The sequence below is a fragment of the Capricornis sumatraensis genome, chromosome 2, assembly GCF_032405125.1.
Source record: "Capricornis sumatraensis isolate serow.1 chromosome 2, serow.2, whole genome shotgun sequence".
Lineage (NCBI taxonomy): Eukaryota > Metazoa > Chordata > Mammalia > Artiodactyla > Bovidae > Capricornis > Capricornis sumatraensis.
In genome coordinates, this window is record NC_091070.1 from 15,935,805 (window position 1) to 15,963,766 (window position 27,962).

The 27,962-nt window shown below is 42.0% G+C and overlaps 1 protein-coding gene across 1 annotated transcript in view; it reads right to left on the reverse strand.

The window, feature by feature from the left end:
- Nucleotides 1–27,962, reverse strand: part of TTLL5 (tubulin tyrosine ligase like 5) — a 309,724-nt gene that overhangs the window by 256,701 nt on the left and 25,061 nt on the right. Inside the window, exons 6-11 of the mRNA XM_068963929.1 lie at nucleotides 24,678–24,760; nucleotides 17,151–17,220; nucleotides 16,636–16,720; nucleotides 6,242–6,343; nucleotides 4,306–4,397; nucleotides 3,414–3,521 (exon numbers count right to left, since the gene is read on the reverse strand). Coding sequence (XP_068820030.1) covers nucleotides 3,414–3,521; nucleotides 4,306–4,397; nucleotides 6,242–6,343; nucleotides 16,636–16,720; nucleotides 17,151–17,220; nucleotides 24,678–24,760 — 540 coding nt within the window. The remainder of the gene's footprint in view (nucleotides 1–3,413; nucleotides 3,522–4,305; nucleotides 4,398–6,241; nucleotides 6,344–16,635; nucleotides 16,721–17,150; nucleotides 17,221–24,677; nucleotides 24,761–27,962) is intronic.

Below are 27,962 nucleotides of genomic sequence, written 5' to 3' on the forward strand. Positions count from 1 at the left end.
GTACCACATTTTCAAAATCTTAAATGCAGCAAATATTAAGACTGTCAAAAGTTTGTTTTATTGGGAGAGGCATCAAAAATCCTATTGACCATGATGACTTGATTGCCAAAACTCTTCTTCTGACCCCTTTTCTCTTAAGCTGAGTTTCTTTCATTTGAGTTCTCCAATTCACTAGCTTTAGGGGGAAGGGACTTAATTTCTCAGGGCCCCAATTTCTTTATTCAGACTAATTATTCTCTGAGGTCCTTTCCAGATGTACAAATTTATTAAAAGGCACCAAGTGGCTAAGTTTCTGGTAGCTTATGAAGGTTCCTAAGTCTACTTTTAAATTCTATTAACACAATGCAGGTATTTGTGTATATTGTCCCGTGTAATATTTGGTTTGATTAAACCACCACCTTATCATCTACCCCTTGAACATAGCAGGAACTGAGAAAAGTTAACTGCAGAAGTAAACAAAGGAATGGGAATATTGAAGATACCTAGAAATGTTGTTGGACACTACAAGTGGTAGGGTGGGGAAAAAAATCAAAGGCCAGAAACACCTGGATACTAATGGAGTGCTCCTGGCAAGGAATTGCATAATGTGGAAGGGCAGAAACAACCACCAAAAGAATATAGTGAACCCCATCACCCGACTATTGGCTTCCTCTAAAACACCAATGCCCTGTTCAAGCCAAATTCTTCTGGGAAGCTCTCAATTCCTGTTTACTCTAAAACAAATGAAAAAGAGAAGGGGAAAAAAAAAAAAAAACAGATTATTCCTTGTAACTTAAACCCCAGGGGAGGTTGGGAACCAGTGGGAGGCAGAGAGATTCACACAAATACACACACGTATACAAAATCATTTCTGATGGGGGGAGGTTAATAAGACACACAAAATCCCAGGGCTGACAGGAAGTGGAATTAGAACCACAAAAGCCAAGAAGATAGTCAACAGTTTAAAAAACTCCAGATGCACTCAGTTTATTAAAACTGAACACAAGCAAGGAGCCAGGAAGGAGACCCATGGCTGATGAAACAGTCTTACAGGGTATTTCACTGAGTCAGAGAAAGTCACTGCTCATTGCTCATCAGAACTTCTAATGCCACTAAAATCAAGAAATTCTTAAGCTTCCAAAAGGCAATCAGGTAATGAAATAAAATAGAAAACATTCAGAAGAGCTTTTGATGATTTCTAGAACAAAGATTTTCACACTAAGAGCTACTAGAAATTTACTCTCATAGAAAAGCCACGTAGATATAGAAAAGAAATACTTATTGTTTTAATCTAATAAGGTGTTTGCAGTTGGAATTATATTTCCCATGCCCCCTCCTCAAAAAGTCTGCAATAATTCTAAGAGCTCTAAGTCCTGACTACACCAGATCCACTGGGAAGCCTACTGTCAGGCCACCAACAAGGCAATTAAAGCAAGAACCAATCATTCATTCAACAAACATTTTCCAGACATTCTCCAATAGCAAAAAAATGCTGCTGTGCACAGAAGGAGCAACAGCAAGGGAGACAGACATGTAAACGAGAACTAGAGGGCCTGAAGGGGCTGCTGAAGACTGAACAGGAGACTTGGGTCAGGGAGGCTAACTGGGGGAAGCCTTGGGGAAAACATCACCAAAGAAGTGGTACTTGACTTCATCTTGAAAGAATTCAGTCATCTTTCAGGTAAAGTAACAGGAGAAAGATATTTCAGGCATAGGATAAAAGCAGGTGCAAAGGCAGAGGGTGAGGAGAGGAGCCACAAAGGCCAGGGAGATGGTAAAAGATTTGGTTCAGCAGAAGTGGAGATGGAGGGGAAGGGGAGACACGGTGACTATTAAGAAGCTAAGCTCGGCGGCTACTGATCGGAAGAGAACACAGAGGACCGTGTACAGAGCAGCAAGAGCGGGGAGGCGCGGCAGGGCGCTTGGCTGGGCCAGGATTCCTGGAGGGGGCACGTCAAGCCGAGTCTCAAGATACAAACAGGAGCTGCAGGGCCGACAGGAGCGGTGTCTTCTAGCTGGACAGTGGCACTTACGCAGAGGCCCAAGGGAATGGAGTCCTCGGGGGCCCCACTGGCTTCTGAGATGTAAGCAGGGAAATGATACTCCAGAAAAGTTGGCTGAAGTCAGATCCTTAGAGACTTCAAAGCCCTACCAAGTTTCTATTCGTAAGTTAGGTCTAGGGAGCTGCTAAAGGATTTTAGGAGACATGAACATATTTGCATTTTAAAAGAGATACACAGACATCGTAACCTCTTCTTTTCCTATATAATTTTAGGTCCTAGTTTATCTACCATCTTCTATTCAGAGTCTCAATTTGTATTCCCTTTATTGAATGCCCCTCAAGGACAGACTGCAATGATAATCTAATATTAAAGAGATCAAGAATTATAATGCCTAATTATAAAAATAACAAAGGAACATTTTTACGGAGTACATATTAAGTGCCGCCAAGTGCCAAGTGCTTTGCATACATCATCTTATTTGATCTCAGGGTACTCTCAGAAGGTAGGTGCCCTCATTATTGCCGTTTTACAGTTGAGGAAACAGGATTAGAGTAACTTGCTGAAAATCAGAAGGGGTGTGGATGGGTCTCAAACTAAGTGTGTCAGGCTCTAACACCCATGTGCTTTACTCTGGTATCCTGTCTCTGGAGCAAGCTGGGACTCTCATAGTCTTACTGCTGTACTCCTTTAATTATCCGCCCCATCAATGAGCCTACTGTGTTGCACTAACTCAGCCTGCCACCTGCTGAAAGTCTGTGTGACTGCACAGACACTCGTACCAGCCTTCACTAAGGAGTCACAGCCGCACAGAGAGCAAGTGGGTACAGGCACCCACAGTGCCACAGTCACTGCTGGAGGATCAGTGGGCAACAGGCTCCCCGTCTGGTAGCTGTGACCTGCTTCCTGGTCCTTCTCTGTGCAATCAGGGAATTAAGGCTGGGAGGGGAGGGGTGGAGGAGGAGAGAGGGAAGAAAGAAGGGGTGGGGTGGGGTGGGGGGGAACTCACTAGAAAGAAGACTAAAACAAAGAGGAGGAGTCATTGGAAAATGGGAGAAAGTACATACTGGTACCAGCCAGAGCTTCTTGGAACAGTTCCCAGTCTGGCTGCCAAAGAGCTCTGGAATATATTTGTTAGTGCTGGATTCCTGTACAGTCCGTTGCAGACTTTTTCTGATTGCACTCTGACAAAGAGACCCACACTTTTAGTTCCAATTCCTGCTTCCCACACAGAAAGCCGGTTAGTCCTCAGGGGACCTCCAACTAAGCTCACCACTGGCCTCTTCATATACTACGTGAGTTTAGAAAAGAAAGAAAAGTCCACCACACACCTTTGAATCCTGTAGAATCACTAAGCCGCTCTACCCCGGGATCCCATCCCAACTTCCCGAGCCCCTTTTCACAAAATACGTTAAGCTTCTTGAGTCTCCTTACCAAAACAACTGCTCCGATGAGGAACAAAGGTTTTACAGGCTGTGGCAATAGCTAGTTCAGCAGAGATTATAGTCTTAATGATCAGGTCCTCTACATGGGCCATCAGTGCTACAAAGGAAAAAAAGAAAAAACACTATAATGCACGGATTAGGACTGGATTCCAGAACACAGTGTAATTATAAAAGCACACGTGCTCATTCAAAGAAGTCTCCACGTGGCATATGAATGGTGCTCCATGTGAATGGTGCTCCAGGACAAGGCATGCATGTGAATAGAGGGACGCAGGCAAGAATGGAGGTCCTGGGGGATGCACTCAAGTGGCCTCCAACAACAAGAGACAGACTGGAAAAGGAGTCTTCCCCTCTTCTTATTCTCCTCTCACCCTGCCCTTTGTGGACTGAATCAGGCCTGCAGGCACAGTTTCTCATTCTGCTCAAGGCTCAGCGATAGTGTCCACTTTGATTCAGAGCCCTTGTACTCAAATTTGACCCTGTCCATTCTCTAATTCAACAACATGAATGAGAGAGACTGCCTGAGGAAAATCTGAACTCAGGGCCAATACAGAGGTAAGACAATTTGTGATATCAATCTAAAAAGCTGACAGTAGTTTAGTGAGAGCACTTTGATAGTCAAGAAGGAATATCTCACTAATGACCTAGGAAAAAGTTGTCTTCCAGACTAGAAACAAGAAAAGGGATTTGGGGAGCCACGATAAGTAAGCCCGTTGTTCTCTGTCTTGTAAAGGGCAGGAAAAATCAGCACTAAGAACCATGATCCCATTAGACATCTATCTCAGCGACAGTTTCAGAAGTAGAGAGAAAGACTCCTGGTAACAGACAATAGTAAAGCGACACAGGGAGAGAAGTCAGGGAGGAACAGGCCCGGCACTCACCAGTTGTGTCTCTGCCTTCTTGTTTCAGATACCGGAGCATAGCACTCATGCTCCACTTGTTCCCATAATCCTCCACTTCCGGGTCATCACAACTAAAACAGATTCATGGATCAAGGTCACACAGGCAACTAGGCCTGCCTCTAGAAATAAGAGTTTTCAAACAGCACTCTTTCCTTGTAAGTCTTTAGAAAAATCTTCCTTTTACTGACTTCCATTCACCCATTTCTTTTTCTTGGTCCTTTTTTGTCATATCTGCCCTTGTACCAGTTTCTTCCATCAAAATGAAAATGCATATATTAACAGCTCACCTTAATGAAGGAGGTTGGGGAAAAAGAAGGCAAAATCCTCCTTAACTAAACATGATGCATCATGAATGAGTAGAACAAATTTGTGAATGTGAACAAATTTAAGAATGGTCACAATGCATTAAATAGACTGAAGTGGTTTGGGATACTAACCTGGCCTTTGAGGTAAATGTCACATGTGCCCACAAAACAACCTCTAATGCCATTTTCAGACCAGAACTGAGTCTCTTGGGCTAGTGAGCTAATCTTGTGTAGCATTTTAATGAGCTAACCCCGAACGGAACTGTGTTGGCATCTGAAGCAAGCTCCCTTCTGTCAAGTGGTAGACATGGCTTTTTTGGAGACTTTTTGAGGTATCACCCAAGGAAGAACTCTCCAGGGCGACAATTGAAGCAATGAAGTACACCACTGCTACAGCCATAAACAGGGTACATTCCCAGACTGCTGGAAGGGTTTTGCAATCTGAAACCTGTATTTTACAGCTGCCCCCTTATTCCCCACCATCAGCCCTCAACCTACCGGTTGCATCTTTGCCCATCTTCCAAAGTCCAGGATACTGTACCTTCCACCAATTCCAAGCACCGGTCACAGGACACTCAATGAAATCTATACAGCTCTGGCAACTATGCCATCACTTCCAGATTCCTTTCTTTCTTTCCTTGGACCTTCTAGGGACCTATTTTTAGTCTCAGTAGAAAGTAACTGTTTGGGTTTCTTTTTTATTTTTCCATTTTCTGGCAAAATTATCAGGATGAAAGAAAACAGAGCAGAAAGAATATTTCCACACAGCTGGGCTGGTACTCTGTTCCACTGAATCTTTTTCTGAGATGGCCTCATTTCTTTTCTTATTTAATTTATTCCTAACATTTTTCCCCTGATCATAAAAATGTTTTAGAAAAACTTAGGAAATACATAAAAGCACAGAGAAGACGACAGATATCCTCCACCCATAATCCCATCCATTACAGTTAAGGACTATTCACATTTTAAAATTTATCCTTCCAGTCTTCTTCTCTCCCCCACACTCCCTCAAGGCGGGAGCAGGGGAATCAGCTTTAGTTATCCTATGTATAAGAAGGATAGGATCCTATCCTTTCACAAAAGAAGTGAAATTGCACGCACTGTATAGTAACCTGCTTCTTCCCCCAGACAATGTACAGGGATGAACATTCTTGTCTCTGAACCTGTGTGCATACCCTTTGTTATTTCTTAAGGTTAAGTTCCTAGAAATAGAATTGCTGGGTCAAAGGGCACAGTATTTTTGAAGCTTTTGATACATTTCGCCAAGTGCTGAAATGACCTAACTTCTTGGCTTCTAAAAAGTTCCATATGCCTAGAAAATTCCCACCTCTAAGTCAAGTGACGGAACTTAACAATGAGGAAGATGAAACTTGGGAAGGTAGGCATATTTTGGTGGAGAAAGGGGAGGACACTGATTGGCCGGGCAATTGATGGAGAAGCCATAGCAGGTGAGCCTCAAAACTGCACGAAACGACTCTAACAGCTCTACTCTCAGTTACATGGATATAAAAGTGAAGTTCTCCTCCAGTGCAATAGGGCGACTTTGCACTTCTCCAGCACCTGCCTCTGAGGCTGACCTCCCTGGCTCCTAGCTCAGGCACAGTCAGTACCTGACATAGTCTCCACTCTTCTTATTCACACTGTAATTGGTCAGGTGCATGAACTGGTTCCGAATGTTCTTGGCTCCTTGGTCATATCGCACGGTTGCAAACCTGATAAAGGAGACACAGGTTAAATATCAGCAATAGGGCTTCAATCAAACATAGGGTCAATGAGATATTAATACAGAGAGGGTGGCATCTGCTCAAACACTGAGTGCTTATTAAGTGCCAACTCCCATGCTAAGTGTTTCATGTATAACATCACGTTTAATTCAACCATTAAAGCAGTTCTTTGAAGTAGGGACTAGAATGTGTAACTTTTTTGATATGAACATTAAAATATGACTTGGAAGATTAAGTAACTTGCCCCAAATCACACTGACTCCAAAATCCGTGTTCTTAACCATGGATGTTTTCTGATATAAAATCTCAGTCTGATAGGAAGGATTAAACTGAAAATAAACTTATTCACAATCAGGGAAACTGTGTATAGGATGCTACAGATGACAGCACATTAGTTGGTCAAAAAGCACTTGAGTGTCTATACAATAGTACCTGGTACTAAGGCATTCTATGGAAAATATTATGCCAAAAGAAAAAAAAGGACAGCATAATAATATATAGACTTAGAACTCAGAGCCACAGGGGGAAAAAAAAAAAGATCTATAAAATTAAGAAAATAATGGCAGCATTAATAGCATACAAAGGCTAGGTCTACAGAATGGCATAAATGCAAGCAGAGTGGATTAATTCCTGAATTTGGAATGAAGGCAAAAAGAGGGATTAAACATGGAGTCCACTGAAAACAGAGCAGCAATCTGATATTCTGGACTGTTGTCAAAAGAAGACCAAAGTATAAAATATATGTGCCTCTGAAGGAAGTAGCCAAGGAGAGAGAAAACTTTCCAGTGATGCTCAACATCAACAAAAGGACACTCGAGTTGAATGGTTATGGTAAATATCATCCCCTGTTTACATACCACTCTAACCGTATCACCCCCTTCACTAAAGCAGTTGTCCCAAGAGGCACATCCAAGCGTGTGAAAAAAAATCCTGGAAGGCCGCAAGTTTATTTTCATATGATTTGCAAATTATTTACATGTGCTTACTCAGACTATGAAGTCAATATGAATTTTTACCACATTAAAGGACAGCATTTAAAATTTCTCTTTTCCTCTATTTCTTCTCACTCACCCACTATCTCTGTCCCTTAATTCCCCGTACTAGAAATATACAAGAGCCAAAAGAGAAGAGTGGAAAAACGACAAACCCTCAAAACTAAAATAAACAAACATGAGGCCAGGAAGAAGGATGTGGACAAAGAGAAAATGTTGACCAGGCATGCACAGCTAAGGGACAAGAGTCTGACTGCATGAGAAGGACCTCAGATTTTCCAGAAACTTCCGGCAGTTATCACTTAACTTCAGCCATGTCATTCTATGGTGAGTAAACCTTACCTATATATCCCCACCTTCCTTCTTCAGAGATTCTTCAATGAAGAGGGAACCAGTCATTCTCTGAATTCTTGCGCAATGTGAGGGGGGCCCATGCAGGCCCTGCAGAGGCAGCCTGCCTCAACCAGACATTACCTCACAGAGACATACCTCCTGCCATCTCTCCCCCAAAATAATGATTTAGAAGGAGGAAAAAAGGTTCTGCTTCAGAGAAAGAGGTTTTTCACCTCTTCTAAATTCAAGTATCTGATCTAATTTGGTCAACAATGTGAAAAGATTGGCAAAGGCCTGGCAGTTAACCGTAAATTGGTGCCCAAAACATCTGTCATCCCTACACTCCTTTTTTCCATAGGACTACATATCTAAAAAAAAAGTTTTCTTCTTCTTCCTAGTCTTCCTTTTTGCTGGAGCATTTATTTTCTAAAACTCAGCAAGGACAAGATTATTTATGTTACAGTTCTACGGAGCATAAGCAGAAGTAAGAATAAGAGAAAACAAAAACGAAAAACCTGAACCCAATGGAAAAGTTACCCAAAAGGGCAAAAGTGCTACTTTCTTTATCTCAGTCAGCTGAACAAGGAACGGAGAAGACCAGGGAGAGGAAAGGCAGGCGCACGTGACCTGTGTCCTCCTGCCCCAGGAGGTTCTTAGGGTCCTTACTAAAACAGGATGAAACAGACCCTGTTCATCTCTGATAACCATTTTCCCACATTTTCCTCTTATTTCTAGACCAAAGGTCCCACTAATTTCAGATCTGGCCTACTACCCAAGTTCTGGTTAACCTACAAAGATTGTTTTTTGTTTTAAAACTTGAATAACTCGGCCATCATTTAAAATTGAGACCTTTCTTCCTCAAGCCCAGTGGCAGGCAGGGCCCACGTGAGGAAGATGGTGGACAGGATGGGAAGGCAGCCCAGAGGCAATACAAGGAGGTTATCTAAGCAGGGTGGTGGCCCCACAGGGGTCAAAGTTCACTCAGGGAGGGCATCTGAATGGGGTGGTAAGAGGAAGGCTGGAGATTGGCTACATATGAGGGAACTGAGTAAATACGTGTGTGGAAGATAACAGAAGTCAGATTCCTCACTGTTGGAAAAAAAGGCAAAAAATACGGAAAGGGAGAAAACGAGCACAAATCTGGTAGTTTTGAGGTAAAATTGGAGGTGTTCACCTGACCTCTTGCGCTTCAATACAGAGATATAGGAAAAAAACAAAGATGTAAATGTCTATGTATGTGTACATGTAGGTGTATCTATACACGATATTTCCTAGGTCTGTCCATTGCACGAACCTAAGAGTAGACATAGCTCAGAACAGTGAGCATATCTAGCACCTCCATCTGGATTTCCAAATACTATTCTCCATTAAGGGGCTTCTCAGATGGCTCAGTGGTAAAGAATCTGCTCGCTAATGCAGGAGTCGCAGTTAGACATGAGTTCGATCCCTGGGTGGGGAAGACCCTGTGGAGGAGGAAAATGGCAACCCACTCCAATATTTGTGCAAGGATAATCCCATGGATAGAGGCCCCGGGTGGGCTACAGTACGTGGGGTCTCAAAGAGTCAGACATCACTGAGCATGCACACACCTAATCCTACATTAAAAGCAACCATTGCTCCTTGGAGATAATGGTTGACTCAGGTCTGGGCAGAGAAAGAAGATGAGCCTGAAATATCTTGTGCTTAAAGAATGAGGGGACATGTCAAAAGAACACCAAAGTCAGCTTATAGGAGCTCCCACTGGCCAAATCTGGAGCAATTTGAGCATCAAAATAAATCATGAGAGTAAAGGATTATAACCCATTAAGTCCACATTGGTGTATATAAACAAATGAATAAATGAATAGGATAGAGAGAAAACTCTTCCTGGGGCTAAAATGCCAAATAATACAAGTAAAAGTATGATGGGATTAGAAATTCATCACTGGACAACCATCACAGTAATCATTCACTCAAGCAAGAAACATCAATGAATATTAAAATTGGGTGAAAATGTGATGAGGAATGACATTTTACATGGTCTCAAAGTATCTCTTCATAAGATATTAATATATATCAATTACAGGGGGAAAACAAAGCAATTTTACAGTGGATAAACCGGCCAGATGTTGTCCTAAGTGTCAAACACCACTAAATAATTGTCATATACCATCAGATTTAATGCAGTGAGAACATGGCATCACTTCTGTGACATTCTGGCCAAAAATATATAGGCTGAGTCTAATTATGAAAAAATAACAGACAAACCCAAATTGAAGGCCATGCTACAAAAAGATCAGCCTAAATCTTCAAAAATGCTAGTCATGAAAGTCAAGGAAAGGCAGAGTACACACTCCAGGTCAAAGAAGACTAAAGGGATGCGGCAGCTAAATATAATATGTGATCCTGAGTTTGGACCCTTGTATTATAAAGACAACTATCAGGACAGTTAGCCAAATTTGAATGGGGTTCTTAGACGAAAGGGAAAAGGCAGTTCTTCATACTATTTTTACAGCTTTTCTATAACATCAAAATGGCTTCAGAATTAAAAGTCTAAAAACTTTTAATTTTATCAACAAAAGTAAGTTTCTCTTATTTTTAATAATAATAATAAAACCTAGATTTTTTTAACCCCCCCCCTAAACAGCCAGAAGATTTGGCAATACCACCTGTTCTAGTCCATTCAGGCTGCCATAACAAAATACCATAAACTGCATTAACTGTGAAGCTTATAAACAACAGAAATTTATTTCCATTGGCTGGAAGTCCAGGGTCCAGATGCAGGCAGACAGCACCTTCCTGTTGTATCCTCACTAGGTGGAAGGGGTAAAGAATCTCTCCAGGACCTTTTTTATAAAAGGGCACTAACCATATTCGTGAGGACTTCACCCTCATGACCTAATCCCTCCCAAAGCCCCCACCTCCTAATACCTTGGAGGGGAGGGGTTAGGATTCCAACATATGAACTTGGGAGACCACATTCAGACCACAGTGCCAGCACCACCACACATCAGTTACTTACTGCCATGAACAAACAGTAACGGCCCTTCAGGAGGGACGTGCGACCCACTGTTCTCCAGTCTCCAACTAGCTCACTTATTCAGTGAATGTCCTTGTAAGCATTCTGGTCTGTAACTTCTGATTTAGATTTTTACATATCAAACTTCACTCTAGTTAGGTCTGAAAGCTTCAACAAGTTTCTTTACTAGAATTAAACCACCCTACTAGATGGGTACCTTAGATCGGCTTCCCCAGGGGCTCAGAATCCTCCTGCCCATGCAGGAGTCATAGGAGATGCAGGTTTGATCCCTGACTTCGGAAGATCCCCTGGAGAAGGAAATGGCAACCCACTCCAGTATTCTTGCCTGGGGAATCCCATGGACAGAGGAGCCTGGCAAAGAGCTGGACATGACTTAGCAAATAAACAACAACTTTATAAATACTTCTCTCCTAACACATACTGAAATTTACATCATGAATTAAGTCTTGGACCTTCCTCTTAATGAAATCAAAATTTAGGAACAGTTCTCAAGACAGAACCTGGAGAAGGAAATGGCAACCCCACTCCAGTATTCTTGCCTGGGGAATCCCATGGACAGAGAGAGAAGCCTGGCAGGCTACAGTTCATGGGGCTGCAAGAGTCGGATATGACTTAGCAACTAAACCACCATCTCAAGACAGAATTTCATAGCCTTGACCTTTAAACCAAAATAAAGAAAGAGTAGAAAACAAAAAGGGAGACAGTGGGGTAGGGGGATGTCTGCTTTCTTTGCCAAATCTGAAACCCTGGTACTATTTCACAACCTACTGATGAATAGAGAACTATATGCCCTTTTCTCTCTTTTTCATTTTGTGACACTGAAACATAAATCATCTTTCTTCTGACAATGCATTCTTAAATAAAAAACACTTCCTTTTTGCTTTCTAATGTTTCTCAGTAAGAATCAAGACAATGATAATAATTTGTCTCAAACTGCTGAGTGTGAATGTGAAGGAAAGGGTTTCGGCATTAGACATACAGGAGGTACCTGACCGACACTAAGACTACACCTGGAGTTGCTCGTTCAGGAACTTGACCAACCTGGGACTCAAACGGGAAAAGAAATCAGAGTTAGTGGGGTCTTTTGCAAACCCTCTTCCCTCATTCAAAAACTACTTTGTTCTTCTATGAATATGACAGCACAGTCAGAGTCATAGGGAGTCCAGATGGAGGACAGTTAAAACCGCACCCCGAGCCCGCTTTGATAGCTACATATTCTAACAAACATTCACCACCACTGTACAAAGTAAGAGGAGGCCCGCTCTCAGGAGACCCTGGCTGTGGCACACATGTTATCTTTCAGCAGGTGGAACCCGTTCAGAGCCAGAAAGGCCTGGAGGATGAAGAGACGGCACCTTGGGCAGTCTTGCCAGAAGCCACTGGGTTTCATCCCGGCCTGACCCAGAAAAATCTTATGGAAGAGAACGAGAGGCCCACCAGCTCTCTGATCTGCTGTCAACCAGCTGCGGCCGGAGACTGCCAAAGTGCTGCAATGACTAGGCAGCGCCCTGCGGAGCCGTCTGGGAGGGGATTACCAGCCTGATCCTCTGCTCTTTGGAGCCAGAAATGACTCAAACTTCACAAACAGCCGGGGCCTGCCAGGGAGGGTGACAATGAGCGGTGGAGAGGGTTTTCTCCCCCTGGTTGGTGTCTCTTCCCCCCTTCTCGCTGTGGTGGCAGATTCTGGACAGTGTGCAGCCTGTGAGGTAATCTGAATTCCTTGGCAACTGGCAAGTACCTGAATTCTTTCAAAACCACAGGAATCCAGCAGAGAAAAGGTAAATATCCCTGCGGAGCCAGTGTTAATTAGCAAGGAAGGCTACTGAAGAAGGAACTGGGGGTGGGGGAGGAAGGCAGAGGCATTTCAAATGCTTTGGGATCTTTTCTCAATGTCCACTGAATAATATGGCTGAGGCAGAAGAGGGGCGGTCCCCAACTTGGGCCTTGTCAGGGTCCCCTCCTCCCAGGCCAGAGCGTGGGTGGAACTCTCCTGGTTCCCTGGATGGACACTTTCATTTCCCCCCAGTGGCCAGCGCTACCTATCTTTGGGTCACCAGACAGCACATTTGGTTTTCAACTCAATTTGGTTTTAGGTTTGTTTTTTTTTTCGACTTTTTATTTTTCTTGTTTCAGTGAAAATTTGGCTATTAGCTTTGCCTCCAAAAGGGCCTCGTCAAATCATTTAGACCACATACTGGATCCACCTAAAACTGTAAAATCCAGGACAAAGTCTTTTTGGATTCCACTTCTGACAGGAAAAAGAACCTACACCATTTTGGTAGAGAACAGCACCCCTCTCTGGAAACCTGAGTGTCCCCTGCTGGTGCAAAACAGCAGCAACACACACGTGAAACTCACAAGAAGGAAGGGGCAAAATGCTGGACTCAAATACCACTAACACAGTTTTTTTTTAAGTCTCAATAATTGGCTCACATATAAGAAAACGATGAGAGTTTTTCTACTTCCTATGTAAACAAAGCAAGGACAAATCAAATGATTTATCTAGAAAGAACCTACTTTGGGTCTTTTTCTTTAGCAAATTTAAGAATGTAAAGAATTTACACAAAATTCTTTTTTCACAGAACTGTCTTGTAAAAAGAACTTAATCTTTCTGTCACTTAAACATGAATTTTGAGGCCCCAAATGGAAGTGATAAGGGATAAAATCATTCTTTTCTAAAGAAGGAAACCAATTACATTGCCACTGGTTCTGTCTCTTTAGGAAAGATTATGGTTTTCCTTGCTGAGCCTCCAAGTAAAATGGTCTAGTGATCTCATCCCGAACTGATTATCTTCAGTAATGTCTATTTAAAACACACGTGACCCAAGATTACTAGAGGCTGCAGAGCTGGAGACGCTGTAGACTATTGTTGAATGTAATGACACAGTCAAACGGCTTCTGAGGATTAAAAAGCAGCAGATGAATGCCAAGATACACAGCGGTTAAGACACAGGGACTTAGGCACATGGAAGCTATTGTGCAGAGCACATGCACCCTCCCAGGACTAACAGCCTATCATAGTGAACCACTGTAAGGATTTTACATTCCCCTATACTTTCAGGTAAAATAAGCCAAAGCCTTGAAAATTCACATGTTTTTGTTCAATTTAATCCAAATTTTTACAAAGGTGTTTTCCAAATTATTCCGAGGAAGAGCATCCATTTTTAAAATATACATATATATACTCAGTTCCAGCTGGAGGCAAGAGACAAGAGTTACTCAGTTCAGTGGTTTCTGATTTCCAACACACACCCAACAGTCAAAGCACTTGCAGGTCTGTAGTAAACTCTATAATAAACATCATTACTGCTCTCATTTCATGTCTGAATGACTGAGACTTAAAATGACACCAAATTTTACCAATAGAGAGGGTGTTAATATTGTGGGTGAAACACCTTTGGAATAATATGCAAAACATAGTGCAATGAGATCCTGGAAAACAGTGAGCATAATCTGAGGTCTTCTCCCCATTCAAGAAATCCAGTCTAGACTAGATATTCAGTGCTGATCCTCACGTTCTATGTGACTCCTCCCCCAACGACCAAAGAACAAGAACGTCAGAACAGGAAGATTGTTTTGTGTGGCTGTGGGTGTCCACCCAGGTCATCTTATCCTAATTCTGCAACAAGCACAATAAATGACATTTAATAGAAATATAATGATGGACATTAAGAGCTGGTTTAAAATGTACAAATATAGGCTCTCATGAACCCTCTTAAAAACAAACAGAAAGAGGTCCAGTTTAGTACATTACCATATATCAAATAGATAGCCAATGGGAATTTGCAGTAGGACTCAGGGAACTCAAGCTGGGGCTCTGTAACAACCTACGAGGGTGAGATGGGGAGGGAGGCTCAAAACGGAGGGGACATATGGATACCTATGGCTGATTCATGCTGATGTTTGGCAGAAACCCACACAAGACTATAAAGCAATTATCCTTCAATTAAAAGTAAATAAATTTTAAAAATAAAAGAAGTCCAGTTTAGAACTTACAATTGCAGGGGGGAAGAGACAGCTAGGGAGTTTGGGATGGACATATACATGCTACTATATTTAAAGTGAATAACCAACGGGGACCTACTATAGGACATGAAACTCTGCTCAACATTAGGTGACAGCCTGGATGGGAGGCGAGTTTTAGGGAGAAGGAGTTCCTTTGCTGTTCACCTGCAATTATCACAATATTGTTAAACAGCTATACTCCAATACGAAATAAAAAGTTAAAAAAAAAAGAAGTCCAGTTTATGGCAGAACATAATCAGTTCCTGAGAAGGGTACAGGAGACAAGTTGAATGAGGATGAGTGGAGGTGAAGAAGCTCATGACACAGGAGGGAAGCTCAGACATCTCAAACTACAAAAGGGACCCTCAGCACTTTATACACTAAGGGGCCCATTTCACTGTCTTCTCATTCTAGGTAATATACTCAGCTTTTATCCTTAGACATCAAAATCTGAGAGCACAAGTGTCTCAAAACACTACAGAAAACTTTTCCAGGAAAATCTGATTAGAGTTAGCAGTTTGTGCCCAGATACCTGGTTCAGCCCGTTATCTAAAAACTGAGAGATGTTTCAGTTTTTCTCCCCCTCAGTTTTCAAGGAACCAGAGATCAGAATTAGGGTGCTTCAGTGGCCATCAGTGTTCCCAGGATTTAAACTCAAAAATCTTAGTAAAGAACATAGCCGGGCTTATAAATGCTGTCAGTGCCATCTAGAGGTAAAGGGAAGATATGGCTCAAGCAGCTAGAATCCAGTTAACTGTGCTCACCCTCTGAATCCAGTCACAGGCTGTATCAAAAATGTCTGAGTCTAAAAAATATTCAAAATATGATTCTAAAAGAACAGTTCAGAATATAGTAATATATGTCAAAACACCAATAATTATTCAAGGTAATTATTCACCAATTCTTTTATTCAAAGTATTTCTCATCTTTGAAGTACATTTTCTAAAACACAGAAATATATATAGGCCATGCTTTTTACAGATGCAAACCACCTCCTAAAGTACTACGCTATATAAGGAACTTCAGAGCAAGCTACTTGGGGAAAAAAAAGTATATATATATATATGTACATATTAGTTTTGTAGGAGAAAAGAACACAAACACATCAAATTTATATCCTTATTTTAAACAATTTAAGGAGTCTAAAATAGCACTGTCACCTGTAAAATTTTATGTATATGGGAAGTGAAACTTCAAATTAAGTTGAACTTTATTTTGTAAGTCACACTACCTTAAAACCTACAAAGTACCTCAAGAAAAACAGAAATATATGTATGTGTGTGTGTGTGTGTGTGTGTGTGTGTGTGTGTGTGTAGAAAATCCCTAAAAATATATTAAAGACTTGTAAATTTAAAAAAAAAAAAGTGGCTAATGCCCCTTTCTTAAATACAAGAGGTCATAAAACAGCTCAAGCCTTCAGCTCTGGAGTCAGATCCAGGGGTTTAAATTCCCTCTCCAGTATCAACCAGTTGGAGACGTGAAGGAAGTGACTTCAAGTTTCCTTAACTCTCTAAGCCTCAGTTCCTTCCACTACAAAATTACCTTGACTTTAAGGTTGTTGTGAGCATTACAGTAAACGTCTGGTATATAACAGCTGTATACATGTGGGATATTTTTTTCTCCTCTCTAGACCATTCGTGAAGCACAGTGGCCTGAGAATCTTCCACCTTATCACCACTGCATCAAGGCACAATGTGATCCTGGATCCCAGCTGGGAAAGGTAAGTGTGTGCATATACAGGCTTATTCGCGTGCACGGACATGCAGGTGAGACTGTGAAGGAAAGTAAGACCGATTTCTGTAATCTGAAGGTCATCTGCAGACACTCCTATTTTCCTGAGTTGGATACAACAGGAACAATGACCTGACCTTAATACGCTCTTCAATGGGTCGACTCACATTAACAACACCCTACACCCAAGGGTCTCTTACCTAGCTAGTCCTTCTTCATAGAGATAGATGACAAGAGGGTCATAGGAAGTCACCAGCACATAGAGGCGCACATCAAATTTGAAATCTAGAAAAAAAAATCAGGGTGCAAAGGGAAAAACTAAGCTCTTGGTTTTCTGTTACAGAACTGAACAGGACAACTGTAGCAAAGCAACAGGAAAGAAAGAACAGTCCTCTCCCCCATGAAACATACACTGCCCACACAGCTTACCTTCGAGGATAAATAATAATTATACCACATAAACATATATATAGTTTCCATATGTATTTGTTACTATTATAACAATAGAAAACACTGTTTTTTATTATCTCAAAATTATCTTCAAAATAATCCCATGAGGTAGGTAAGAAACCAGCTTCATCTCTGGAGTCACAGTTGCCAAGCATTTCACACTAGCTTAATAAACACTTACTAGAGAAGACTATAAAAATGTTAAAAAAAAAAAAAAGTTAGTGAGATCTAGCCCAACCCAGTCAAAGGCTTAATCACAACTCACCATCTATGAGCAGGGGGTTGTTAATATAACGGGAGACCAGGATGTTCTCTTCCAGGGAAATCTGGTTTGGCTGTTGAGCAAAGAGAAAAATGAAAGGTAGAAATGCAAAGGAAACCTAACTTAGTGTAAAGAAGCAAAGTTTTTAACCTTTGAGAAATGATAATATGGAAAACTAAAACTTTAAGAAAAGTTTTCCTCTAAGCTACCCATATATTAGTTGGCCATACAATATACCACTTCCATAAACATTGTGAGAATCCAGTTATGGGGGGGTGGGGTGCAGATTTACACAGCACCTCTCACATAATAAACAGAATCTAAACAGCTTTAAAGATTTTTATACATGATAGTAAATACTTACATACCAAGAAAATAAAAGTTACTTAAAAAAATAAAAACTTGCATTCTCCCAGATGTAAATAAAGCACGTTGGGTATTTTAAAATACCACCATTATTCTTACAGGAAGGCTTTCATCACATTACTTAGAGAAATTACAGATCTTTCTACAAAGGATTCTGGCATTTTCCCCAGGAAATGGGATAGATGTTTGTTTCATTGATTCACTTAATAGTGCTTACTGTGCCACTGTAGGTAAAGATTGAACTAGATCTCTTAAAGACTTTTTTCAATGAAAAAGAACTGCCTATACAATAAATAATGACGAGTATTGATGGGAGCTGCATAAGGCACTGGGGATAGAGTGATGCAGGAAACAGGTGCGATCCCTGCCCTCACAGAGCCCAAGCCCTACTCCCAAGGAGTCTGATGTTCGGGGAGAGGGAGAGCAAAACACAGAATTTACAAGAGCACAAGGCAGCACGTCCACAAGTGAGATGTGAGGCTGCCCAGTGGAGATGCAGACCTGCCAGGAGGACCAGCCAGGGAAGGCTGGTTCAGATGAGTAGGTTCAGCAGGGAGTGTTGAAAGCTAGCAAGCACACGGTCGAAAGGGAAGGAGGCCGGTGGGGAAAGACAAAGCCCAGGTAGAAAGGAGAGTGGGCAGATTCAGCGACCTGGGGCTAAAAGATTCAATTGGGAAATAATGAAAAATATGGTTAGATAATTAGAAAGGAAGACCCCACTGGCAAAGGGATTTAAACCCCTGGTAAGAGGAATTTAGATTGAACATAGTGGGAAACAGGAAATTACTGTAAATTCTTGATTAAAGATCTGGAACAGAACAACTCCAAGTGAGATGAAGACAGAAAAATCAACTGTCAGTCACTACAATCCGTACAGGACAAAAGGACTCCAAAAGGAAAGCGTCTCTAATGATAACTGTGAAGATAATAGCTATAGGAGCAGCAACAGACACACTATTAACATTAGCAGGAAAAAAAAATTTAATGAACGTACCAAACATCTGAGATGTGCCCACATTGCTCTTATCCTTCACAAGTATTATTTCATTTGATCATCATCCAACACCCACGCGGTAAGTATAACACCATCCAAATATTACAGACGAGGGGCGAGTCAGAGAGGGTTAGGAAACTGCTCAAAGTCACATAGCTAAGAGGTGATAGAGCACCATTTGAACCCAGACAGTCTGCCTCAAAAACTTAGTTCTTAAGCACTATTATCACCTTTTCTCCCCAAGTTCTGACCTAAAATAACTGTCCCCCCAGTTCAAAAGTTTGTCTTTATAAAAATGTATTTGTTATCCACAGTACTACAGGTTTTTTTTTTTAAAGGATAATTTTGTGACCCCGGGGTGAAGATGATAAGATTTCCCTCTCATTTCCCACTGCTGCCATCTCACTCAGAACACAACTTCACAAGCCATTTCTACGCGTCATACGGCCACTACAACATCGCTACTGATTTATGCCGTGGCTCTGGTCACCCACACCATTTCCTGATCAGATTCTCACAAGGACTATCTCTATTTTGAGTCAGCTTCGGGAGTAAGAACTGATGCAATCACAGTACAAAGCAGCAAGCTACAGGCTGTGTTCCAAACCTAAAAGCAAACAATCACAGCTCTTTTTCTACTAAGTAACACCTACAGGCTACAATAGATACTCGACCACCCAACCTGACCACCCAGCTTTCCTCGGAACCAGAGACAACACTGCTAATGGCCTTCACTCTATGGCACTCTGTCTAATGTCCACGCTCATCTCCTCTCTTTCCTTCCTCATCATATCCATTTGTCCTTTGAGTTATGCAGAACATAATCTCTTACACTGTTCAGATAACTTGTTCAATGGTCTATACCTCTCATTTCTGTCTGTATCAGTAATTAAACTATAAGTTCACAGAAGAATGGTTTTGAATACAGCTTTTTTTTTATATACTATAATATGCAGATAAGCAACTAATGAAATCTCTCTGATATCTTCAAGCCTTTTTGATATTTTCATCCAAATATCTTCTTGATATTTTCATCCATCCCCAGTTAACTCATTTTAAATGATGTAAATTCTAAGCTCAAATTGCCCTCCTAAGTATGCTAAAGCAAGAATCTGAATTGTCGGGAAACACATCCATTTTTCTAATTCGATTTTAAAGCTCATGGTATCTGTTAAGTTATTGTAAGATAGAAGGGTACAAGGGTCAAGAGGGTATGCTCTGGAATCATCCAGGCCTCAGTTAAAATCTTCACTTACTAAGGAAGGAACAATAATGACCTTTTAGGATTCTCATAAAAAAGACTAAGTGAGATTGTATTTGGGAGGTACAGTGGTAGGCACATAGTAAATGCTCAAGAAATATCAGTTATTATTATTACTGCAAACTCAATAGTATCTGTGTAGTTCCATTTACAAAGTGCCACAATTCAACAGCATTCCTCACAGCATGCCATATACCACGCATATGATTCAGTGCACTCAATTATAATGAAGAGACTTAGGAGACAATCCCTATTCCTACAATAAAGAGTCGTACGAATTAGGAGATGAGCCCTACTCTGCAGGCAGGCTGGCACCTGGCACACAGCAGGGACATCCTAAATACCTGTTGAACAGTGAGACCTGTGAGCATATGGAGAGCGTATGAGCAGACATAAACAAGAGAGCTGTGGAGAATTATATTCACAAACAGAGGGGTGAACAGTGACCTAAATGCTCTCCCAACTCTAATTCTCCTGATACTTCAAAATTTCAGAGAAGATATGCATATCGTATTTACCAAGGATAATGTGTGAGACAAGGATGACTAAGCTTGATTTCCATAATCAAATCCATACCTTAATCGGAGAACACCAGATCTTTTCCCTTCTTGATGTGAATATACTAAATTGGGAAAATATGGCATTTAGTCACGGTTACTGAAGGAGCTGGAGCAAACTCGACTCTGCTCCTTTATGCTGTGTTTCCAGAGTTAAACAGCCCAGCACTGAGACCCGCCAAGACGCTCCCACCTGTAGGAGCTCACACCTCTCTCTTCAGTGTTACATGCAAGGAATGCTTTTCCTATCCTTTATCCTATTCTCGTAATGGCAAAAGTGGCTATTTGCAGATATTTTCCAAAAGGTTATGACTATTACGGGGAACTTTTAATGAGAGGCCCTTCTTGCTCCAGTGGGAAGACAGGGGAAGGTGTTTTTACTTGGCCCTCACACCTAACCCCACCCCACCACGCCTCACCCACTCACACTAGTGGGGCTCACAAACCCTCCAGCAGAGCCCTCCCTCTCCATTCCCCTCGAGTCTAAAAGGAAAGCAGGCAGCAGCCTTGGAAAGAGTTACTTCATCCAGTTGGCTAATGGGTCATATATTCCATGGGAAAGGATCCAGGTATAGAACAGAGGAGATGGTGAGGCTGTGTGTGTGTGTGTGTGTGTGTGTGTGTGTGTGTGTGTAGGGAGGGAGAGAATCCAGGTATGGAAAAGAGGAGATGGTGAGGCTGTGTGTGTGTGTGTGTGTAGGTATGGAACAGAGGAGATGGTGAGGCCGTGTGGGGGGGAGGGAGGGCGGCGGGGGGAGGGAGAGGAGTGTATTAACTGTATGGTTTGTAGGTCTGGGTAAGATGTGATAAAATTCCAGATCTGGAGAAAAATTGGGAATATTTTCCCATTACGTCCACATGCTGCCAGCTCCCCTGGTGCTTGCTGGCATCTCCCCAGGCTTCTGTCTGGCACCTCCACCAAAGACCTCAAAGAATCAGACTCATTCCAAAGCTTCACTGAGGGAGAGGGGGCAGGCAAAGGGTCCCGCCAAGTACTTTGATCTCTGCAGGGGGTCTCCAGGGAGTTAGCCCAGGGAGAGGTGGGAGGCAGGAGGAGAGTCTGCCAAACGCACATTCTCTAAAGACTTGTCACCCCCTTTATGAGACAGGGAAGAGTCAGGGCACGGGGTTCTCAGCCCCACCAAGGAAAGTTTAACTTTTCTATTCTTTATGATGCTGATTTTAAAATAACAAATCACTAGGGCAAAAGAGCATTCCAAGAGAAAAAAGTCCCAGATGAGCTGGGAATAGATCCTATTCTTTTTGACTCGTGTCTAAGAAAATAAAAAGCAAACTTGTACCACAGTTGACTTTCAATAGCAATTCCATTTGGCAGCTCAAACCCAAACCCAAACGAGGGCCGTCTATGAGATTCAAACAACACTGGAGCTTCTGGCGCGGAGCTGGAGGAAAAGCTATTGGACAGGAGCCTTCACACTGAGGCCAGAACAGAAACAAGAAAAGAGAAATCTGCGGCATATGACCAGGGCCTTCTGTCCACAAGAGACCCAGGGCAGAAGGCCTCCGGAGTGACCCGGGGCAGGGAGCCTTGTAGCTGGGCCTGGGGCTGCACAGTTACTGCATCAGAATCACATCCTGTATTTCTCCAGCCTAAAAGGTCTGGCTATCCGTGTTTACTGTACAGTTTTTAGTCCAGACTGAATTTGAGGACTTTCCCACGTGAAACACCCCTCAGAAAATCAGTTTTTGCACACATAGAAAATAGCTCAGATCATGTGCAGAGAAAGAGAATTGAGAAACTTGAGATGGTGTACTGACTGCACACATCCATCTCCTGCTCTCCTCCCTTCCAGGGCCCCACTAGCAGGACAGAGAAGATATTTTTAAAGGAATGAAATGATAAATAACAAAGCTAGGAAACAGTTAAAGGAACCAACAAAAGACCGAAGGTTTAAGGAAATCCTGAAAGATGGAAAGCAGATGGGAACAGGTTGAGAAAACAGCAGCCCCATATCACAGAGGGGAGAGTGATCTTCCCAAGAAGGCATCTGAGAAGTTCCAAGCTGGCAGTGAACACACACATGGAGAGCAGGAGGGAGCCAAGGGACAAGAATCGGATAATTAGTTAACAAACGGTGTTTAAAACGCTGTGGCCAAGAGGCCTTCAACAACCACAGCTCAGCCCTCAGAACGAAACCTAACGGGAGGACGTCTGTGTGCGTGGGCACAGGGATCTGACAGAGGAGGGGAACTCTGCAACCCCCTGGCAGACACAAAAAGGAAAAAACAGCGGAAGGGCAGCACCGCCCCAGAGGGAAATCGCCAAACTCCTTTGTTGAAGCCTCGCGTCCCGGGAAACAAACTCACCCAGAAGGACAGTGCAGATAGTGGAATGAGGCTTATTACGCTGGCGGGCCCAAGGCAGAGTCTCCTCTTAGCCAAGGACCCCGATCAGTTTTTGTGAAAACCTTATAAACCCTAAGTGTACTTGCTCAAACCTACCTCCCCAAGTTCTCTGAAATTAGTATGAACAAAGGAAAAGAAAGATACAATCAAAGTTAACCCATGATTCGTATGCCTTAAGCCTAGGTAGTTAACATTGGACGATTATCAATAGGCCTGTGGTCATACCCCGATAAGCATAATAGAATTTATGATTCTATTCAGTTACACAGATAATTAGGGTATTCGTTTAGGCGATGGAGAGTCTAGGTACGAGCCCTGGGGCTCTTCCATCCAGGGGGTCTGGTTTTCCAGTTGGTATGTCATTTCCATAGATACTGGGCATAGAGCTCAAAGTCCACAGTCTGGCCCAAGATGGAGTCCTGCTTTCAAGATGGAGCCTGTTCTGTCTGTTTCCTTCTTCACTTCCTTTAAATCCACAATCATGCCAGTCCTGTTTTGGCAAGGGAGAGGGAAGAGGCAACGATCCTCACCCACGTCAACCTACAGTGTGGACTGACAGTCAACACGCCTTGCCCTTGCCACAAGGCTCAGTCTGCCCTCCTGTCCAGGGAATCGGTCCTACACAATGGCAGGGGAGACCCAGGGGGCTGTCAATTTCAATCAGTCTAGTCTTCCATTCATTAGTATGACTCAACACTGAAAGTCACTAAAATTGAGAAAACCCAATAGCAAGAGAAAAAAAAGGGCCCAAGAAAAGTCATGGAACGAAACAGAACTTTAAAAAGCTTTCAATTCGTATGGTCAGAAAGACCAGCTGGCAAACTGCATCTATTAAGCAATAACAAGATGTTATCCAGGAAAAAAAAAAATCGGAAAACAAGAGTTTGTGTGCATTATGAGAGCCAATATAGAAATACAGTAGATGGAATGAATGATAAAATGGATGGCACTCAAACTGGTGATCCAGAAGATAATGATGGGAAAAGACAGAGAATTCAAAACGGGAAAAAAGTTGATATGAAGACCCAGAATGCTTCAAAAAGGAGTTTCGGAAGCAGAACAAGACAAAAATGAATGATTTTCCCTGAAATAAGGAAAAACACTAGTTTCGAAACTGAAAGGGCTGACCAAATGTGCAGAAGGAAGTATGGACAAAGACCCAGACTGAAATATTGATTAAATTTCAGAATTCCCATCTGTAAAATTTCTGTAAGTTTAAATTTTTTGCTCAACTTATAAAGCAGAGAAACTGAATCACAGTTATTGAAGAGAATGTAAACATGATAAACCTTTAAAATATAAAAACAATAAAAAAGTAACTGAACTTAGAGATGGAATGTGGAAGGGAGGATAGGAGGCGATATGCGTACAGTGAATGTCAGACTGAGAATCAAGAAATAAAATGTAAAGTTGAGAAAAGATAAAACACAAATCAATTGTATTAAGTTACTAACTACTGTTAAAAGTCTAACGAGTGAGACTGGGGTTAAGACTTTATTTACTCTGTATATCTATCCAACTGAAAAATAACTTTTAATGAGGATCTGGCAAAGAATCAAGATACTGATGACTTCTGAAAAAAGAAGCAGATGAGGAGAAGGAAGGGGGGCTGACAGGAGCAGCAAGGATGCCAGGCCAAATTAAATTACGGTTAATTTGCTTGATGATCTTGAGGGCAGGAACCTACAGTTCTCCCTACAATAGGAATTAAATGTACGTGCTACCAGCTAATGCTTAGTGCGGAGGAATTTGCAAGACAGAATGCTGAAAGCAGAAAAAGTACTTCTTTTCTGTTGACACCAAAGGCTGCCCTCCCCCCAGATTCAATCAAGTGACATTTAACTGCTGGCATGGGAGGAGGTTACTGCCAGTAAGATGAACAGCAGACTCGTGCCTTCCCTCAAAGTATACTTCTGAATGCACACTTAGCTAACACAAAGGGAAGAACAGACATGGGGTCAAGTATGCCACCATTACATGCTTACATTGTTGATCAGGTAGACGCCTCGCCCCCTGGAAGAGGCCACTGGTTTTACGATCCAAGGTCCCCGGTCCTTTGAATATGAATCTGCTCAAAATATTGCAAGACAAAAAAAAGAGGGGGGAGAAAGAAAGGACATGAGTTTATTATCTCAAATTTCAACATGGTTATCTACTCAGGTACCCAAAGAATTTTCCAAATTTCCAAGCGAAGGGCAGCAGCTAAAATGACCTGTATTTTTGGACTAGCCTTAAAAATGAGAAGAGAGAGAGAGGAGGGAAGGAGATACGGAGGAAAGAGGAGACAGCAAAATTACATAATATATTTCTTCCATCACTTCCCTTCTTGAATGAGAGGATGAAGACAAAATAAGGCACATATTCAGATGTTAGTCTATTACTGTCACAAACCACCTTCAAGAATCTTGCAGGCCATGCAATCTCTATTGCAACTACTCAATTCTGTCACTGTAGCTCAAAAGCCACCAGAAAGAATATGTAAACAAAGGGGCATGGCTGGGTTCCCCAAAACTTTATGGATGGACACCAGATTTCCTATGATTTCCACATGCCACAAAATTTTATTCATCTTTGATTTTTTTTTCCCAACCATTTAAAAATGTAAAAAGCATTTTTAGTTCATGAGACCAGATTTGACACAAAAGCTGTAGTTTGCAGACATCTGTTCTACATAATGAAATACTAAGCAGACACACAAAATGAGAATGTTATTGAGAGGGAATGAGCTCAAAGACAGGCTGTTGACTGAAAAGAAGTAAAGTGCAAGGCACTGGGTATCATACACTCCCATGTGTTCACAAACACACTCAGGTCATGTGCTAGTAAGTGCTTAGAATATCTTTAGAAGTATACATATAAATACTATACTGATCACTTCTGGGGAGAACTAGATGACTGAGAAAGAGAGGAGGAAAAGGCTTTTCACTGATTATCGTTTTGTACTTCTCTGTGCCATGACTATATTACCTTTCAGAAAGTATAATTTATGTAATTTTAGAGTCTTATAATGGATGGCATATTTACAGTTATAAGACAAATTAACCTTTATTAATCTCTATAAAGTGAAGCCACTGAATACATGTCTATGTATACACTTTATTTTTTCCATTTTGCCATTATCCCCAAATTCCGAGATTACAATAGATTGAAAACAAAAGGGAACTATTAAAAGAAAACAAAAAGATTTTTTAAACTTCATTCATTCAGTACTCCTAAGTACCCAACACGTGTCAAGCGGTTCTCGAGTGTGTGGAATGCAGTCTTCACCTTCATAGAGATTAGCCCAGCAGAAAGGCAAACACTAAGCAAGAAATCAGACATTCACAAAGAGGAAGGGAGGGAGCCAAGGAATGCCACAGAAAATGACCAGACCTCACTGGAGACAGAACCCTCTGGGAACAAATGAATGAAGAAAAAGCTTGTTTTCAGAACAGGGAAAATCTAGCTAAATGCAACTTCTGCCATCTAACACTTTTAACAAACCTTACTTTGTCGATTGGCCTTATCAGAATTTGTTGCTTCTATTGGTGCTTCACTTTTATAGTCTCAAAATCTTAAAAACCAAAAATTTGTCCTTTATGCTAGTCGTTTCTCCTTGATTTCTTGTATTTCAGAACAAGGATTGATTTCTTTCACAGGTTCCAAAAAGGTGCATCAGAAGCAGAGGCAGGGCAAAGAGCTGGGCAGTCTGTCAGGACGAAATATACTAGACCGGGGGCCCAATTCTTTCCAGTGCCTCCTATCTCCTAGGGTGGCAGCATGCTCGGTCCAGAGGAAAAAGCACTGAATCAGGAGTAGGAAGATCTGAGTTCTAATTATCCAGTCTAATCTTTAAAATGCAGGCTTTAAGTCTGATTCAAATTATGAGATCTCTCATAATCCTACTATTAGGATTCTATAAGTTTACTGATAGCTATGAAATCCAGTCATCTGCAGTTAACTGGCTGACATCAAAGTTTTGCTCATTCCTTTGAATTACTTCTGCCTCTCTTACATCTAAAGATAGCCAGAGGACACAAATTCTGGCCCGTGAGGAGTAACCAGGAATCTGCTGGACTGTGGGGTAAGGTCTCTGCCTTTCTGATATTGGTGCCACCCTGTCTTCCTTCTTCCTGTTTAGGAAAGTTGTCCACTGGGGGGACGTGGCTGCAGCTGGCAAGATTTTTGCTTAGGATCTTTGGTGTCACAGACCTCCAACTGTACCACACACCATCACACTAGCAGCAATGGCACCGGGAATCCAGCAAGATCTGGTCCGTATACTCCAAGCCTCACATTCTAATTACTGGAAACAGTTTGGCAATATCCACGCTTTCACATCTCCTGAGGCAGTGTTTGGTCTGTGGGCTTGGTCTCTGCAAAGATGCATTTCAGGCTTTCCCTTATAAGAACAGAAAGCTACAAATTCATGAGACCTGCCTTGACTGCTATCTCTATCATCTTCAGGCAGCCCTCATGTTCCTTACCAGTTCTCTTCCAAAAGCCCTTTGCAGGCTATTCACACGCCTTTCTGCTCCTCAAACACCCAACCCAACCCCAGGCCCCTTATTCCTGTTATGTGTCCTCATCGCCCTCCTCACCAGGAAAGCTGGTAATTTGTAACATAAACCCACTCACCTGCTTCCCTCCTGTCGAAAAGTGCTATCTCAATGACCACTTAGCTTCCTTCCTTCCACCTTTCAGGGGAGAGACTCACCCTTCTACTCGCGCTCTTGATCAAACTCTCTCCTGCCTCGTCTGGGATCTCATTCCTTTGCTCGTATCTTCAACCTCTCTCTCCACTCTGATTTCTCTGTGCTTCTTCCTCTCTCTCTTTTTCTCGTCCGTGGTAATCATATCCACCTCCACATCTACAACTTCAAGAATCTATATCCCTGGCCAAAATTCAAAACTGCTTTTACAACTGCCTGCAAAACATCACCACATGGAAGCCGGTAGGCACCTCAAATCCACACCAGGTCCAAAATGTGACACTCCTCTTGCCCTTCTAGAATGCAGAACCCATAACAATTTGAAGAATATGCTGCAGTAGCAATTCTACTGAAAAACAAGTCAGGCTTGAACAGATGGGGGCACTCTAACTCTATCCAACCTTCTGAATGAGCATTCAGCCCTCAAACCGGCCTCCAAAGGGTGGGGAAGAACCACAGAATAGGAGCTAGTGGAGAGGGAAAAGGGAATTTTCAACTTAATATCCCTTTAGTGTTTAATACAGAATTATTCTAGACTTTGGTTTCTCATTAGGGATACAATAGCAGGAGGTGTTCATT